Raw genomic sequence first — 19,107 nt, 5'->3', positions numbered from 1 at the left:
ATATGCAGTTTAGTTTAATTTAAACATTATGAAAGATGCAGTATATGGAGGTCCATAGAACTACCACTGAATATTAATTAAGGCCTAAAATTCTGCACTGGAATGTGCAAAAGTCGCAGGACAGATTCAGTTACAGATACTGGTACCATTGTAACCGATTGCACCAGTATATGTTGCTAGACCCATTTCCCCTTTAAATCTGAAACACGACATAGTGAGTGAAGTGACTAGTTGTCACAAACAGTTACCCAAAGTCGTGGTCCTTATCATGCAGACGTGAATAAGTGAAAGACATGTTTTTTCCAAAGACGAGACAAGAGTTCCTGATGTTTCATTGCATGACTAATTAGTTTCGGATCAGTTGAAATTGACTGAAGGGCCATTAGCTAAAATGCACAGAGAATCCTCTGGACAAAATCAATGGTTTGGAGCCCCTCTGTGGACAACCGTGGTTCGACATGCCTTCATTAAAACAAAATGCAAATCAAACGTAAGATTAAGATTTTTTAAAAAATATCGCGAGGCGAAAATGTATATGAAAATCAGGACTTTAGTGTCCCTCTTTCTGTTAAAAATATGTATTTCTTACAACACTGACGCATGCGTCCTGACTTTCACGTGACTGGACCTTATCGAAACCCGGAAGTACTCTGAAGGTCTTTGGTAATGGCTGGAGTTTGGTAACAGTTCAGCGTTCGAGGTCCGTAGTAAACGTGAAAATGGGTGTTAAAATAGAGGTGTTCAGAGTAAGTATCACATATTTTAAAATGGTGTGTATTGATATTCAGTATGTATTTTTGTTCAGGTTTAAAATGGTGCGAGTTTCCTTGGTTTCGTTTGCTGTTTTGCTAATCATTACCATTAGAGTAACACTCATGTTTTCCACTGTAAGTCACTGGTCGGTCTTTCTGATGTGTTAAACAGATGATGCTATATCTGTCCTTTCCTGTGACCATGTTTTGGATCTCAAACCAAGCAGAGTACTTTGAAGAGTATATAATAAAAAGGAAGGTCAGTAAGAATTTTAAAGTTTTCGAACATGCGTATCAGTTGACTGAAGTGTTGTTGTAATAACGAATGTCTTCTTTCTCTGTACTGTCGTGATTTTTTTTATGGTATTCAGAGGGAAATCTTCCCCCCTGACGAGGAAGTGCAGGTAATCTATCTATCTATCTATCTATCTATCTATCTATCTATCTATCTATCTATCTATCTATCTATCTATCTATCTATCTATCTATCTATCTATCTATCTATCGTTAGCACCTCATACTGTGAGTTAAAAAGCTCTTTTTTCTTTTTGTGCAAGGGTTTTATGTTTTTTTTTCAATTTGATCAAAGGAATGACACAAGAAAAACACCTCTTGCTACTTTTGTTATTTTAATATTTCAGTCAAACTGATTGTTAGATCATACTGAGAAGTCATACCTGTATTTTATATACTTCATTTCTATCTGCTATTTGTTTGACCTATTCACAAAAAGGTGTGTTTTAATGAAGTCTGCTTTGAGCTACTGCTGTGCAGCACGATATCTGATAATAGTAATATTTGTTCTGTATTTGTTTTCAGAGGAAAGAGTTGGAAAACTTCAAGGAGCGAATGCGAGTTCGTAAGGAGCAGCGGATATTAAAAAATTTTTCTGAGGAATCTGAGAACTGAACATAATGTGCCAAACAAGGCAATACTGATGCAGGATTATCTGAAAGTGATTTTTGGACAGAAGAAAAAATGGTTGGACTGGAGTGAAACCATGTCACTTTGGAAGTCTCTGCAAAGATCCAATATCCTACGGTGTGCTGCAAATTTTCAAAGAATGACTTATATGCCTCCTGTTGTTTCATTTTGATGCATCTGTTTCACACAAGACTGATCAAATCCTAGAGGGGTTTTATCTTTAAGTTTCTATCATTACACTGTCATTAAATAATTATTGTATTTGTACAGCTAGTGACATCTTATGTAATTATTATTTATTTTGTAAGGTGCAGTGCCTGTAAGTCTGTTCCGCTTGTTAGATTTTGTTTTCATGTTTCAAATTTTGCAACATTGAGTCACAGATGATGTAGTTAGGCTTTTTTGAGACACATCAACAGAAAGATATTCAGGTGTAAAACAAATCTTTATAAACTCAAATAAAATTAAACAAACACGTAAAACACAAAGTAATTGATTTTGTCCTGAAATTTTCACCTGCTTTCCCAGTGCTGCTGTAAATTAGTTCACTGAAAACCACGCAGACAGCCTCATGACCTCATCTCTATAAGCAGACTCATCTCTGAGATGAGCCCGACAACAGTGGTCGTCAGCAAACTTATATCCCTGGTACCTCTCTTCAGGTCAGACTTGGTTGGGGGCCAAGTCTGACCTGTCCCCTAACCTGACGGCTGTGTTGAGGCTCTTGAGGAGAGTCTGGACCTCACTACTGGCCATTCAGGGTTTCTGGTTGGAAAAAACCTGGATTCGTTTGTTGGCAGTGACAGTGTCAGCATAGTTTTTGATATAGAAAAGTACAGTGTCTGTGAATTCCTGTAGGTTGTGATGTTCAAATAATTCCCAAAAAGTCCATGCAAAACAGTCCTGCAGCCGACAGAGAGCTCCCTCAGGCCATGTTTGTAGTCTTTGTCTCTGGCTTTGTTTTCCTTCTGAGTGGGGTGCATATGGGGATGAGGGACAAGCAGAGATGAACAGAATTGGCAAGATGGGACAGGGGACTGGCTCTATAGGTATGTTTAATATTTGAATAAACGTGATCCAGTGTTTTATCCCCTCTGGTTGCACCCATTTGTGCCTGTAGTATCTGTTTTTTGCTCTATATCAGAACTACCTTAATTATGACAGTAAATCTTTGTTTTCATCAGACAAAAAAGCATCTTTCAACTTAGACACTTCCTTATACCTTCTGGCAACCATTAGTTCAAATATTCTCAATATTTGTTAATGGTATCTTGCTTACAAGACTAGTTACTTGTACCAGTGTAGAGGTTCTAACTGTTGCTTTTTCTTCATGATTTTTTCCTACCTTACAGCTACAAGTATGCTTAATCTAAATTCTCACATCTTTACCACACGCTGTTTTTTACCTTGTGACATTCAAAACAATTGGGTTTGTCTGCTCAGTTCAAGGCTTAAATGGTTGAGACTCATATGCAAATGAGAAGGAACACAAAGCAAAGCACTTTCATTTTCTTTAAATTTGCTCCTTGTTGAATTGTGTAGTTTATGCCCAGCAAAGAGATCAAAAAATATGATCATTAGAACCAAAGATATGAACATAAGTTATCTGAGGCAAGTAAATTAAATGAAATAATGAATACATCTGTGATAAGGTACATGTCATACATGACTAGAGTCGAAAGAAGGGGGAAAAAGAGAAGAACGCCATTGTCTAGAATAAAGTGATTATTACTTAGAAGGGTAGTCTTTTCCAGGTCATTCCAGGTTTTGATTTGTTCTTCTTTGCTGGTCGTCAGAGTGATTCTTTGATAGGGACTTCAGATTGTACTGGTGATGATTCAGTTGTGTGATAATTTACATGAAATACATGTTTTCATTAATAACTTTGTGAGGGAGGATAAACACTATAGGAACCAATTATGTATATACTTAACATCTTATTTAAAGTTTATTCATTTACATTATTTCCTCCCTGAATGAAGTTGTGTTTTTATATGAAGGTATTTCTCATGTTACTGTATGAACATTCTATATGGACATATTTCTTATTTCAAGATGTCACCCTATTACTGGTGCATTGCTGATTTGGACTGGACTTTCCACTGGACTCCCTCACTCGTTCCCTTTTCAACGCCTCTAGTTTGGATGCCTTTAAGCAAGGCACACTGCACACTTTGTAGTTACAATTTGTTTTAAGAGGTAGCACTTGTTCCCACGTCCTTAACATTACAAGTTCATAAACCATTTTGATTGTGACACATCAGGAGCTTCTTCAGAGCAGTGCAGCTATTTAAGATCTTTTAGGACTGTCCTCGCTTTGTCCAGACCCTCTTATGTCTTGGACGTGTCCCTGCAACAACCAACCAACTGCTGAACTTTTCATCCAAGTGTTGAAGTGCTGAAATGTTTTTCCCAAGGCTCACCAGCTGATACCCTCAAGTATATTTGGCAGTGTAGAGTGGATGTTTTGACAGTCTCACGAGTCACTCAGAAAAGACTGCATTTCCTTCCTGCAGCTGTCTCAGTTTCATAGCTATCATTCATTTTGAGAGTCTGATTCAAACTACAAAATTCTTTTTTTTTTTTTGAAATTGTGATATACTGATAAATACTGCTCTTATTTAAGTGATGAACTAGATGGCTAAGTGATATGTTAGTGTACTTACACTTGCCAGCTACAATCAGCGAATAGTTACAGTGAATCTCCTTGCAAAGAATTTGTTTAAAACTAAAATAAATCACAATTAATGTAGTTTAACATGCTTCACACGACTGCTATTTGTTACAACCATACAGTGCGCATGAGGTTGTTGCAGTACTAGTATCTGACAGTAGGGGGCAATATATTACCTATACAAGCTGTATACGTGAACCAAGGAAGTGACCGACTATCCAGCAGCCTGCCGTCAAGATGGCACCGAGTGGACTGAAGGCGGTAGTTGGAGAAAGTAAGTGACACGTTCGTCGTTAATTATCTTATTTCAGAAACTTATTGTGACTAAAACACCTAGGCGACATGTTTGAGCTCATCTCGTAGCAACTTAATAAACCGATGCTCAACTTATCACTCTAAACCGCGTTGGGGACGTCGGTCCACCAAATGTTTCTTCCTGCTTCGCTCCTAATTGAAGTACAAACATTACCTGCGTCAGTGATGTTGCTTGACAAGTCGTGGACACAATGTGACATTGCTGTGTTGAGTTGGTGACAGTATTTCGAGAAGAAGTTGTGTTTGTTTTTGTGGCGTTGGGCAAACGTAACAATAAATGGTTGCGACGTTAGTAGCTGCAAATGTTGTGATAAGTCCAGGTTGTTGGCTAACGCTAGCTAGCTCAACTAAAAGGAAGTTCCGTCACTTGAGATGGACTCAATCAGCTGGGACATTTACGCTGTAAACCGTAATTAATCATCAGCTAAGTCACGAGTTTTGTTACATAAAGTTTTTACTCCCCGTGTGTTGTTTCCATGTTCTAATAAGTGTCTTCAGTAACGTTATAGACCAATGTTTTGATAGTTTTTCCTAAAGTAATATAAGATGTAACAATGTGACAGCTCATGCATTGTCATGTTATGATTAAATATTGGGGGTTGACATGTCATGGTGTGGGGTTTACTGAGCACCAAACACTGGCGAAATTAATGCTTCAACGTGTGCCTTTTCTCCATCATCTTATTGGAGAAATTGATTCATTTTTATGAAACAAAACAAAAACACATGATTCAGGCAATTATAATGGAATTTTCAGTGATTCATTACAATGTACAGCATTGCTTTAATACTTCAGTGTCATTGCCAGTATTGCCTCTTACCTTTTCTAATTTAGCTTGATATTTTTGCAGTTACTAATAGCCATCAATCCTTGCATTATCTATACACCGCTTAACTCTCATTGGGGTCACAGGGGCAGGAGCCTATCCCAGTTGATTTAGGGCGAAGAGGACACCCTGGACAGGTCCCCAGTCTGTCACAGGGCTACACACAGAGACAAACAATCACATTCGCATTCACACTTATGAACAATTTAGAGTTATCAATTAACCTGAGCATGCTTTTGGACTGTGGGAGGAAGCCAGAGTACCTAGAGAAACATGCAAACTCCATGCATAAAGATTCTGGGAAGGCGGGTCGCAGTCTTCTAACTGCAAGGCGAAGGTGCTAACCACTGTGTCACTGTGCAGCCCAGTTACTAATATGTCATACTGCTATTTTTTTCTGAGCATATCCGGCATAAGAATGTCTTTCAGGATTAATACATTTTTATTTTATCTTACATAATACAAAAAGACTGTCAGGCATTCTGTGTTGCTTTGGAGTATTCCTCCTCCTATAGATCAGCTATTCTCATTTCATATTAGCCCAGTGTGCCAGTATTCCTTCTTAAACTTCCTTCTTGTTAAGTTGATGGTTGATTATTTGATTTGCACCACACGGCATTCCACTCACCATTTCTCCATGTTAGCTCTCGCTTCCACTGCTGGTATTACTTCTACCCCTTCCTTTGTTAGTTTGTTTTATTACAATTTCCTGATTAATAATTTGTAAATCATGATCAGCTTACCTGACCAAGTAGGTGAACACATACAAGGAATTTGACTTTTTTTCTTTGCTCTCAAAGTACTTACCAACAAAGGTATCAGGCTGAAAGGACAGTATGTTTTTATAGTATTGTGTACAGCTATAGAAGAGGATGTTGAAAGTTAACCAAGGTTTAGTGCAAATTGTGCTGGTGATCAGAATAAATATAGATATTAACAATACATACAGTGTTATTATATATACATGAGGTAGGTGGCTTTGCTGTGTGCATTTCCCTTGTTTATCGCAGCAGCACAACTTAGTTTGTAATGAGGAGGAAATGTAAGTGTTTTAAGTACTGAGGGGGATGTATCCACTGCATCACCCCTGAAAACTATGCATTGCATATTCACAAGTCTCTACAAAGACAAATGACATTATGTAATGGAAGTGTTTATTTAACAGGACACGGAGTGTATTCTGTAATCTGTTATGGGTTGAAAGTAAGTGTTTCATCTGTTCACAGCTTAAAGATAAATAGCTGACAGCAGTTTTTCACTGTCAATGGTTAGCAGATGTTGGAGATTGTAAATTTTGCTCTTGTAAAGAGTAATATATAGAATTGTTGTGTGAACACACTCCCTCACTCAGAAGTGCTGAAATCATCAGGTGTGCTCTGGTAGTACAGGTACCTCTGACCTTGTCTACATCAGAGATCAGACAACAATGACTTGCTGTTTGCTTGTAGTGATCCTATTACCTATTTATTTCACTAAGTTTTAGATTGCTTGCATCACTTCTTTTTAAATTCTCAGTACTAATGTGAATATAAAATAACTCTGCTTAAGCAGTCTGGAAAAGGAAAACATAGAGTGACGTTTTTAATGGTTTTATTGTGATGCCTGAAAACATCATTGTCCACACAGGTTGGGTTTCCATTTTGGTGGTAGTGTGTAGAGCCTCTTCCATGTCACTGTTGAGAATGTCAAAATCTGTAATCATTAGTGGTAAATTCCGAGCAGTGACAAACTAAAGTCATATAAATCCTAATACAGCATTCTATTAGAAGTAAAACAAGCCTCAGAGCAATTTTGTATGCAAAAGGATTTTTTTTTACTTTATGCAAAATCCTGAGACTGAGGTCCTTTGGAGTGTGCAGGACTCTGCTCAGGACATTTTATGACTCTGTGGTAGCGTCTGCTATTTTCTATGCAGTGGTCTGCTGGGGAGCAGGGAGCACTGAAAGGGACAGAAAGAGACTAAACAGACTGGTCAGGAGGGCTGGTTCTGTCCTGGACTGTTCCCTGGACTCCATAGAGGAGGTGGGTGAGAGGAGGATGTTGTCAAAGCTCACATCCATCATGGACAATCCCTCTCACCCACTGCATGACACTGTGGGGTCTTTAAGCAGCTCCTTCAGCAGCAGACTGAGACATCCACCCTGCAAGAAAGAGCGCTATCGCAGGTCCTTCATCCCATCTGCTATAAGACTTTACAACATCAGCATCACTGGCTGATGTTAACATAAACTGGACTATATCATTACCACCCCAAACCATAAAATTTGCACAGACATTCTTGCACTGCACATCTTTGCACTTTTAAACTTTATTTTTATTTTTTCTGTTAAAAATTTTGCCACCCTTGTATATATTGTAAATAAAACTGCTGTAACAATGTAAATTTCCCCTGGAGTGGGGAGAAATAAAGAACTTTATCTTATCTTTATCTTATCTTATCTTATCTTATTGGAAAATCCTTGCTGGAAAAATTAGCTGTTCATTTTTCCTTTTTTTTTTCTTTGACCAGTCGTCAACCAGAAATCAAATAGTATTTTGTTGCAATTTATAATATAGTGATAGCAATAATAGTTAACTGAGAATAAAGAGCACTAATGATTTTCTTTAAGTTCTGATTTGAAGTGCTTACTTTAGCTTATGACATTCCCAGCTAGTTATGTCATTCACCCAGTTACATGTTTTTGTAAAAATAAAACTTCTATATGGCTCCGTCTTGTGTCGTATAGATTCATTGCCATGTTTTTAATAAAGTCAAACAAGGAAGTGGTGTGATGAACATGATATCACATTGGTGTAGTTCTTCAATTGTATGTCTCATCCCTCGCTCCTTCCTTCTGTGCACTATTAAAAGAAACCGACAGTTAAGTGCTAGGAGATTTAAGGCATGGGTCAGGATTTCCACAAGGATAAATGCTAAAGTGGTAAGCTGCCCAGATGTTATGAAGAAAATAATGGCTTAAGCAATAGCCATGCTAACTATAATGGCTTATAGTGTATGAAGTAGGTCTTCTACTTTGAAGTTTTGTTGGATTGAGGATATTTTGGGCACTGGAAAACACAACAGAAAACCATATGTTTTGCAGTTTGTTTCAGCTGCAGTAAGTACCACAACTCAGCTGTTGTGTCTATGACGTCACTGGAACAACTATGCTTTTGTCTGGTCTTCATAATCTCCTCAGTATAACATCAGGAAGTTGCACCCAAGTGACTTTTAAGTGCAAGAGCTAAATATGGTACTTCCTAGTTTTAGACACTAAAACTTCACCAGTTTAGTATTTCTCATCCTTATTTCACCTTACAGTAATTTAAACGTAAAGCACAGAGGGAAAGTTGTCAATTTAGCCACTTTAGAGACTATTAATTAAAGCACACCACTCGATTTGCAGAGATTATAACTTAAAATGTTGTGTTTTCTTTGTCTTACACATATTGTTGTGGTTATTGCTATATTAAACATATTGCTAAAATTGCAACACTTTTATGCAAAGCTAAATTTGTTTCCTCAGAGGTAACAGATAATTCTTTAATCGTACGTGAATATTTTTCATTTCATCTACAGAAATCCTAAATGGTGTCATTAAGAGTGTAAAAAAGGATGGAGAATGGAAGGTAACAGTTACACAATAAGAAATAATAAAACCCCTGATGTTGTTTCGCAAGGTTTCTAATTCCTGTTGATCTTGTATTTTTCTTTAGGTCCTTATTGTGGATCACATGGGCATGCGAATTCTGTCCTCTTGCTGCAAGATGTCTGATATTTTGGCAATGGGGGTGACCAGTAAGTAGACGGATAATTATTGGCTTGCATCATAAGGAGCAGTTGTGTACTTAACGGATAAGACTTTGTATTCGACAAGGATATTTACAGTATATGCTCAGAGAGAAATTTTGTTTTTTTTAAATGAATTATAGTGTTGCTCTGGACATGCAAAAAATACTCACCCTCTTCCCTACCTTATGTCTGTGTAAGGGTACACGCTGCAATACCTGCTGTTCTCATAAATGATTTGACACTGATTGATTGTATTAAAATGAAGATGTAGCTCATGCAAAACAGCATTCATATTTAAATAACCCACTTTCTGCTGACAAGAATAACCAAGGTACTTGCTTATACCTTACAATAGTGTTTTTTAATGATTTGTTTTACAAATGCCTATGCTGTAAGAGGAGCTGTAGTTAAGGAAGAAATGCCCTTTCAGGTTGTTATTTATTCCAGCATTTTCTAAATTTGATCTGGAGCTGGTGTTTTATTTCACTCTATTTTGTCGTACGCAATGATAATACTGATGTTTTATTTTCTGCTGCACATGACAGTGGTCAAGTCAGATTAATGTTACATTCCTATCTTTTCTGCTTTTCAGTTGTGGAAGACATCAATAAGCGCAGAGAGCGCATCTGCAGTTTGGAGGCCATTTATTTGATTGCACCTGTGCAGAAGGTTAACTGTTGTCTTTTCCTCAAACTTCTTTTTTTAATATTAAGATAATCAGTGCTCCGTAAGTTTTTTCTTATTTTGTAATCTTTTCAACAAAAATATGTTCTCAATTACAGTCAGTTCGTGCACTTATCAATGACTTCAAAGACGTGGGCTTCACCTACAAAGCAGCGCACATCTTCTTCACTGAACGTAAGATTGGAAAAATATTTATAACTTTATTCAAACGCTTGAAATTACAAAATATATAGAGTATAATTTTAAAAAAGCCATGCCATTTGTATGCTTCCATAGCATGTCCAGATGGCCTTTTCACCGAGATTGGAAGATCCAGAGTTGCCAAAGTTGCAAAGACTTTAAAAGAGATCAACATTGCTTTCTTACCTTGTGAGTCTCAGGTGAGGATTTTTCTCCTTTTTATTTAATCCAAATAGGCTTTTTGGTCACACAAGTTTCAGTCACTTTTGTATACCTCAATTGCTGTCTGCTGCAGCTAAAACATGGTTAATGAGATTCTTAAGAGTTAAACAAAACATTTAGGAAATATACAGTCCCACTTCTTCATGGATTTGTTACTATACTTGATACCTTTTACACACAGTAACTTTTACAATTAATGTTACTGAATATGAAAGTGTTTATGTCATGACAGGTAAAACCTTAATCTGTCTTATCCCTGCAGGTATTCTCCCTGGATGACCCAACCTCGCTCTACTCCTTCTACAGTTCTAAGCCAAATGAAGAAAAAGACAAAATGATAGAAAATCTGGCAGAGCAGATTGCGACTGTGTGTGACACGCTTAAGGAGTACCCTGCAGTTCGTTACCGCAAGTACGGAAGCCTGTCTTGAAAGTAAATTGAAATCTGCCCCTGAATTTACTTGCTCATTCCAAGTCATACACCGTTCTGCCTGTTAGGGGACCTGAGGAGAATGCAAGATTGGCTGATGAGGTCTACCGGCGCCTGACTGCTCACAAAGCTGACAATCCAAGCATGGGAGAGGTTAGCAATTCAAATATTCACAAAAAATGGTGAAAAGAATTTTTATGCTGCTTTTTTTCCGCCCTTTTCTATACAAGCGAATAAACTTCTGCCACTCTTTTCCTTTATAGATTGTGGATATTTCTGTGGTTTCTGGGTTTTATTTTGTGTTGATTGTTTTTCTCACACTTTGCTGGGCCTTTCCTTTTTCCCCTTCTTGTTTTCTGTCTTTCTTAGCTGACATTTCCTTACTCCTGAGATGGGTCTCTTGACAGGCATGTATTACTGTTCTCATTTTGCCCCCACACATTTAAAGTGTATAAACATGCTGTGCTGTCTAACAATTCTCTGCATTTCTTTTGACTGGACTTAATATTGCAAGTTTGCTGAAATGCTGCATCAGGTGGTGATACTGAACAGTTGTAAAAGCTGATGAGAAATTCACTGCATGACAGGTTGACAAAAACTCTGAAGAGCTGTATGGTTTGTGTATTGTAGACAGGATGATAATTATGGATTAAATAAGTCTAATTAGTACTGATTGATGTCCTTAATGTTCTTTGGTTTTAGGGTCCAGACAAGGCGCGAACTCAGCTACTGATTGTTGATCGTGGGTTTGACCCAATTTCACCGATTCTACATGAGCTGACCTTCCAAGCAATGGCTTATGACTTGCTAGATATCAAACAGGACATCTATATGTGAGGACACATTTTGCTTTAACATTGACTGCTGTTCATTTTTTTGCCAGGTTTATGTGCTGTCTTCGGGATACCACTTCTCCATAATAATTTGTGTTTATGTGTGTGCTTTTTCAATGTTTAGGTATCAGACAACCGGCATTGGGGATTCAAAAGAGAGAGAAGTGTTACTCAATGAAGATGATGACCTCTGGGTTCAGCTCAGACACATGCACATCGCAGATGTCACTAAGTAAGTTTGTTACAACTACATCTCTGTGAGAGAACTGCATTCTTACTCTTTCCAACAAATTATGGACATTTGCTTTTACCTGGTTTTGTGATGCTATTTTAAAAAAATACACCTCATCAGAGTTTGATATTGTTTATTACAATTGCCATATAATTAAAAGATTCATTTACCTCAATACCATATTATGGATATTAATGAATTCACCTGTGCTAGTCATATTTTAGTCCGTTGTCAGACTGTAGTGGGAAAGTTGTCGCAAAGATGGTGCAAAATGTGTTCTGCTTTCCTAACAAAATATGGTCAGTTTTCAAAACATTAAATCTACAAACATTTTTGGCTTTAAATTAGACCCTCTAAGTCAAAACTTTAAATTATTTATAGAAATGTGCAGTAAGTATGTCTATATGCAATGTGAGTCACAGTGGTAGAAAAATTTTCGAACACCCCATGCATTTGGTGAAATGTTACATTAAGAATCACTCTTAGGTCTTCAAGTTCAATTTCTTATAGTACCGTCACAGCCAGAATACTAAACAAATCCTGAAAAAAGCCATTAAAAACTAAAAACTGATTGGTTCCATAAAAATGCATAAAAAAATATGAGTTCTGGGTCATTTTTGTACCAGTGATCCACTAATGAAGGTCATGCTTTTTATCAAAGACACAATTTTTGTTGCCGTGCTTAGTGTCTATATAAAGCCAGCACATTTGAAAATTCTTCAGAGACAAAAATGGCTAAAACAAGGAACCTAATGCAGGAAACACGCCTGAAGATACAGATTCTCAGCCAGGAAGGGTACAGCTGCTGCCAGATAGCCAGGAAGTGCAGATGCAGTCCTTCAGCAGTTAGATACACTCTGTAGAAATACAGACGAACCAACAGCTTGGAAGACAAACCAAGATCTGGGCGTCCAAGGGTTTCTTCAGCAAGAAATGACCGCATCCTGATCCACATGTGCAGGAAAAACTGCTGAATGACATCACAGGAGCTTCAGCAGCAGTGGTCAAACCAAACTGGTGTCCAGTGTTTCACCTGCACTGTACGTGATCGATTTTTAGATCATGGCTAAAGGTCTTACAAGGCTGTCAAGAAGCGCCTGATCAGTGAGAGACAGAGGTTAGCCCAGTGTCGTTGGGCCCAAACATACAAAAACTGGACAGCCAGGAACTGGAAGAAGATTCTGTGGTCAGATGAGTCCAGTTTCCAGCTTTATCTTCCTCCTGCTAATGTGAGGGTACGCAGAAGGCCAGGTGAAGCATTATCTCCAGCATGTACAGTACCTGCTGTCAAGCATGGTGGAGGCAGTATCATGGTTTGGGGATGCGGTGCTGCTGGTGTTGGTCATCTCACTGTCTGTGATGCACATTGAACTCTGCCATTCTAGAAACCCACATGCTCCCTTGTGCACATGCACTGTTCAGTCGAGGTCAAACTGGATGTTTCAACAGATAATGCCTCTTGCCACACATCCAGAACCAGTAGAACTTGGCTGCAGGAGCTCAGTATCCAGGTCTTAGAGTGACCATCTCAATCCCCAGACATGAGCCCCACTGAAAATCTGTGGTGGATTATCAAAAGGTCTGTTTCAAAGCGTAAACCAAAGAATTCAGAAGAATTTAAATAAGTAATTCAAATTACCCCTCAACAGAGTGAAAAGCTCGTGGGGAACATGCCAGCCAGGATTAGAGCTCTACTGCATGCTAATGGCAGGACTACTAAATATTAATTTGATGATGTGATGGTTTATTTATTATTTTGTTCCATTTTGAACACACTCTGTTATTTGTTGACTTTGATACTGACAATGTTGAGAACTGACACACTGATACTGTCAAGAATGTAGTTTTGTTAGTTTTTCTTTTAAACAATAAATTTAAAAAATATAATTTGTATTTGTTTTGTGTCTGTCTAATGCAGCCACACCTTTTGAAACACAAAAACGATTTTTCCACAAATATTGCATGATAATACTTGAGATTGTGTAAAATTGTAAACTTTTTTCCACCATTGCATGTATGTTTAAAAAAATGTAATTCTGTTTTGTGCACATTAAATATTGTGCTAATTAATTGTTTTCTTGTAGCTAATCATTTTCTAAACACGTTGCAGGAAAGTGACGGAGCTTCTTCGCACTTTTTGTGAGAGCAAGAGAATGTGCACTGACAATGTGAGTGTTATGTACATTGCCCATTCTCCTTCAGTTATTACCGATGTTTTTGATGTTATGTTGCATTTATTTTTAAAAATATTTTTGCATTTCAGGCCAACATTAAAGATCTGTCTCAGATGTTGAAAAAGATGCCACAGTATCAGAAGGATCTGAGCATGGTGAGTGAGATGAAGACAAGAAAACTTATTCCCTTCTCTTAGTCATTTTTATATTGTAGAGATAGAATTCTGATCAGTTGTATTTAAGTTGATGATAGCATCAGTTTTTGCCTCTCTGAATTGGTTTGAACATAGGTTGTGTTGATTTTTTTATATTAGATAAAAAACAATAAATAAATAACAAATATCTATTTTCCTTCGCAGTACTCCACTCACTTGCATCTAGCTGAGGCTTGTATGAAGAAATTCAAGGCCTCTCTTGATAAACTTTGTGAAGTGGAACAGGTCAGTATCCTCATGGAGTGAAATTAAAACTGATATTAATCTTTTATTAACAGCATCAGCAAAATGTATTTGCACACAAACAGTATTGTCATCATAACAACAAACAGCTCCTATAGATGAACAAAAAGATAATAATGTTGGTTGCTTCTGATTGTACTGTGATAATCCAGTTCTGTTGTTGTCATGTACAACAGTTGCAGGCATAAATAGAAACATGATGTTTTCTTTATCCGGCAAGAGAAAGGCACTGTGGGCTATCGAACCCAATGGTCTGCTCATGCATTTTTGGCAAAACAGGCTGTTAGTTTCTAGCTTTTATATCACAGAGGATCAACTGAAACGTCCCACTGTGTTACACTAAGTATCTTAGAGAGAATGTCCGACATGAAATCGCTCTGCACACTAAGTGACCTTGACGTGATAACGTCCTTATTTATAGCTCCACTGGGTTATGTTCAAATGCTTCTGGCCCAGTCTGGTGGTATTTAATGGAGAATCATAATCGTAATATTGCATAAGAGGCTTGGGACTGGACATCAACATCCATATCTACAGAAATGCAGAAGAAGCTGTTGTGTCATTACTGTAAGTGTAAAGGCATTTAAGAGCGCACATTTACCGCTTGGTAATGTAGAAATCCTTCCACCAGCAAGAAGCTGGGATAATGCCATAGTCCAAACCAGCGCCAAATGCCAGTGTGTTGTTTTTATGGGCCAGACATGCTTTGTCTCCCTGAGGGGATGTATTCAGCCACATTTAGTCCTGTATCCGATGAGTCACAGGCACACTTGAAATGATAAGCAATGCATGGTTGTAGCATTATGAGATGCAAGTGTTAATGGGGCCTTTTTGTATGACTAAATCACTCAACCGCACTAATGGATTGTCAGCATGTCTGAAAGCTGCCTCTTTAATCCAGTAGGCATGTTTTGGCTCTAAGATGGACCGTGCCATCCAAACAGCAACAGTTCTCTGTCAGCTGTCATGTGTTTAAATGTTGTGCATTGTTTGGGCTTTCCAGTACAAATGTACGTGTGTAATGTTGTAAACAAAATGATCTTTCACTTGTTCACAAAATGTTTGCTTTTAATTGGCCTTAACAAGGCTTAGACCATATTTATCATAAGGCTTAGCAAAAGTGGAGTTTTTTTTCAGGGAGATCTTGCAGTTGCCAGGATTGCATTAAAGGAAAATCCCAAAGCTAGATTTAAGTATAAAAACCCAACTTAAGTGGCCAATATTTGGCATTATTTTTGACATATTTAATAGATTTCAAATGCAACTCTGGAATGCAATCCGGGACAGTTTATACTGAAATATTCCTTTTCTGTTTGGTGAAAAAAAAAATTGTAAATGTTTTGAAATTATTAGAAAGATCAGTTTTGACGAGATGTAACGCCAGCATCAATCTTTAAGTAGTTTAGTGAAAGGGTCAGAGTGATTTTCCAATTGCAGGTCATAAAAGCCTAAATATAGTAAGGCAAGAAGTGGAATAAAGCAGAGAAGCAAAAAATTCTGTGTCAGTTGCTCTGTGAGTTGTCTGTCAGCTGACTGGAGTTGATGACTGAGATTTCAATAGAAGCTAGTAGTTAACCGGGGCTGTCCTCCACAGGACCTGGTAATAGGAGCAACTCCAGATGGGGAACCTCTAAAAGATGCCATGAAGAGCATTGTTCCTGTGCTCCTCAACAATGAACTTGAACCCTACGACAAAATCCGCATCATCCTGCTGTACATATTCCACAAGAAGAAAGGTGTGTCCCTGTCGTAGCGCTTTCTAATGTTTGACTTTTGAAAATCGACTTTTTAAAAACAAAAGAATATTCATGTGTGACAGTTCATTACAAATAATACCAAACAGCCACAAGTTTTTAAACCATTAGTAGGTTAGCTTAATGACATTGATCGTGTCACTAGAATCTAATGCACTGGTGGGACACCTTGGGTCTTGGGAATTGAAATGGACATTGCTTTCACACATACCTAAACATTGTTCCACACCAAGTTCTAAACTCCCCATATCCCAGTCTGATCGAGCATCCATTGTATGCACTGAAACAGCCCAAATCCAGAGATATTTTTCAGTACAAGGTGGATCTACACAAAATTAGGAAGATGGTTTTAATGTTGTGGTTCATGGGTGTAGTCTAACCAGACTTTGTCATTGAGTGAAATGCAGGTTATCAAATGTTATTGTAGTCTTCACAGTGTTTGCTTTAAAAGTTTGGTTTTCCATGTAGGCATCACAGAGGAGAACCTCGCCAAGCTCATCCAACATGCGAACATTCAGGCTGACAGCAACATTATCACCAACCTGGAGAACCTGGGCTGCAACATAATAGCTGGGGTAAAGTTTTTGATGTTTAGTTACTTTCTAAGTGTTCAGGAACTGTACATTTACTCTCTCAGTATTTGTCATGTTGTTTGATAGGGCAGCAATGCAGGGAAAACACTGCCAGAGCGTAAGGAGCGCACAGGGAGCACTTATGACCTCTCCAGATGGACACCCATCATCAAGGATGTCATGGAGGTATTATTGTCTGAGTGAGATTTCAGATGTTGGTAGTACATCCTTTTATTTTTGTTTTCTTCAGTTTTTGTAATTGTTTTTTTTTTTTTTTTTTTTTTACACCATCTGTCTGTCTGAATCACAGAATGTCATAGACGACAAACTGGACAAACGGCAGTGGCCATTCATCTCTGATCCTGCTCCCATCAACACAACTCAGACTGCAGTCAGGTGGGTTCTTAAAGCTGAAAACTAATATTTGAAATGCATATTGTGACTTATCAGAGTTCATATGTACGTAGATAAGATGAAATCAGTTTTTAAAAATATTTTGTCTGGTGTTCCAGGGAAATATTTGTTTGGGCATTTGTCTACCATTTTTCCTTTTTGTTTTGGTGTTTAAAGCAACAAAAATATTAAGTGGGGTTGCAGCCAGATAACATTATCAAGCTTTTATCCCTGTAAATGAGTTGGATGCTAGCTTTTGACAAAGTGAACTGGAGTTGAAGAGGTGAAATCAAGTCAGTTTTTCTTTGAAAACTCTGTAATCCCCCCGGGAATTCCTACCACGGTGATGATGGTGTTTATAAAAAGCACTTTTATAGACCTGGGTTCTTTCATAATCTGTATAATGCACAATGCTTGTCTGCTTCCTTTTAAGCAAAGTGCAGAATTAAAGATGAGTAGTCATTAATAGTAACACTGTAATATGGGCTTTATAAAACCGGATACGGCAGGACATAGTAGAGGGTTTAATTTGACCTGTTTTTAAATATTATGAAACTGATTAGCATACCGACAAAACATATACAACTGATTGAAACCACATTGAAAAGAAAATTGTTTGTGTTCTGTTTTGGTTTTCAGTTTTTTCCTGTTTTACTGTGGCACGATGCTATGATACCACAACTTTATTTTGAAGATTTTCCAAGATTCACATTTTCTCATTAGGATCAATTTCATGACAATACTGTATCCAAAATAAGAATTGTGAGACTGTTGTGTTATTTTTTTTTCACTATTTGCTATCAACAAAGTGTCATCATTAAATAACTGGAACTGACTGCTCACAGCAGGCCTTAGTTTAAGCAGTAGTTACTTGTTGCTCAATCTTTTGATTGGATTCTTTTACAGCAGTGCACGTTTTGGACACTGGCACAAAAATAAATCTCCACCAGAATATCGCACTGGTCCTCGGCTGATTATTTTTGTGATTGGTGGGGTGGCACACTCAGAGATGCGTTCAGCTTATGAAGTCACCCAGGCCACCGATGGGAAATGGGAAGTGCTGATTGGTAAGCAATTGCTGTTGAAGAGGTTGTTCCAAGATTGTATTTATTGTTTTTTGTTTTTGTTTTTTTTAAATCAAACATACCATTTTTTCCTTGCCAGGATCATCTCACATTCTGACTCCAACTAGCTTCCTCAATGATCTGAAGAGTCTGGACCAAGTTCCTAATCCTGATTGTTAGATAGACCCAGAGCAGGGAAAAGCACACTGGAATAAGGGTTTAGTTACACTTTAGATTACTGGTTTCTGGTATTCTGTTTAACGTCTTCTACATCTGAAGTGAAACATGAAGACACGTAGCCATGGAAGGAAACATTTGTGATTATTTTATTTTATGCTGTTCTTTTTGTTGTGTGTTGTGAATTGGGTCCTGTAAACCGCTGTGATTGCAAATGTTTTAAAATATTTAATTAGACATTATTGATACTGTGATTATTGTACTATTCTAATTCAAATTCCTATTTTTGTTACTATGTATTTGATTGGCCAAATTATGTACTGAGAAATTGTATCATTCTCACAAAACTAGATCATCTCATCAAATGCCTTATTCAGGTAAATTGTAGTTGATTGCAAGTCAGTAGAAATATTTATCATATAGTCAGTAACATTAAGTGCATAAAAAATGTTTCTCTCTAGGTACTTCTTTTTTCCTCATCTAAGAAATTTCATCTCAGATGAAACAACTGCTGTAATGAAATCTTGCACATTTACTTTTTACTTTAATATATTGCTGGGAGCAAATATGGTGGGTGTTTGTTTCTTTTTCGTTAAAAATGAGCAATAAACTAAATTTATTTTACTTTTAATGTTGTGTCTTGTGATTGTCCTTCACATTGCCTGCAGATT

General features: G+C 37.5%; 2 protein-coding genes across 3 annotated transcripts; both read left to right on the top strand.

Annotated features, from left to right (window-relative positions):
* The first annotated feature begins 235 nt into the window (after nt 1-235).
* LOC111580745 (protein PET100 homolog, mitochondrial) lies at nt 236-2,764 on the top strand. The gene is made up of 4 exons (XM_023288619.3): nt 236-746; nt 925-1,011; nt 1,124-1,156; nt 1,572-2,764. Exons 1-4 carry the CDS (start codon nt 720-722, stop codon nt 1,659-1,661), a joined length of 237 nt encoding a protein of 78 aa, XP_023144387.1. The 5' UTR covers nt 236-719; the 3' UTR covers nt 1,662-2,764.
* A 1,762-nt stretch (nt 2,765-4,526) lies between these two features.
* Nucleotides 4,527-19,067, top strand: stxbp2 (syntaxin binding protein 2). Of its 2 annotated transcripts, none has more exons than XM_023288614.3 (19): nt 4,527-4,624; nt 9,052-9,101; nt 9,189-9,270; nt 9,857-9,933; nt 10,047-10,122; nt 10,225-10,328; nt 10,613-10,761; nt 10,848-10,932; nt 11,482-11,612; nt 11,737-11,844; nt 13,955-14,012; nt 14,108-14,173; nt 14,378-14,458; nt 16,071-16,212; nt 16,699-16,805; nt 16,890-16,988; nt 17,113-17,198; nt 18,105-18,262; nt 18,360-19,067. In XM_023288614.3, exons 1-19 carry the CDS (start codon nt 4,588-4,590, stop codon nt 18,437-18,439), a joined length of 1,776 nt encoding a protein of 591 aa, XP_023144382.2. In that variant the 5' UTR covers nt 4,527-4,587; the 3' UTR covers nt 18,440-19,067. The 2 variants fall into 2 exon arrangements, with proteins under 2 accessions (XP_023144382.2, XP_023144381.2); XM_023288613.3 differs by having other exon boundaries at nt 4,528-4,624; nt 18,102-18,262.
* Nucleotides 19,068-19,107: the final 40 nt, after the last annotated feature.

This window comes from Amphiprion ocellaris, chromosome 19 (assembly GCF_022539595.1).
Source record: "Amphiprion ocellaris isolate individual 3 ecotype Okinawa chromosome 19, ASM2253959v1, whole genome shotgun sequence".
NCBI classification, from domain to species: Eukaryota; Metazoa; Chordata; class Actinopteri; family Pomacentridae; genus Amphiprion; species Amphiprion ocellaris.
The sequence above is the reverse complement of the archived record's forward strand: the minus strand, read 5'-3'. Positions and strand labels throughout refer to the sequence as shown.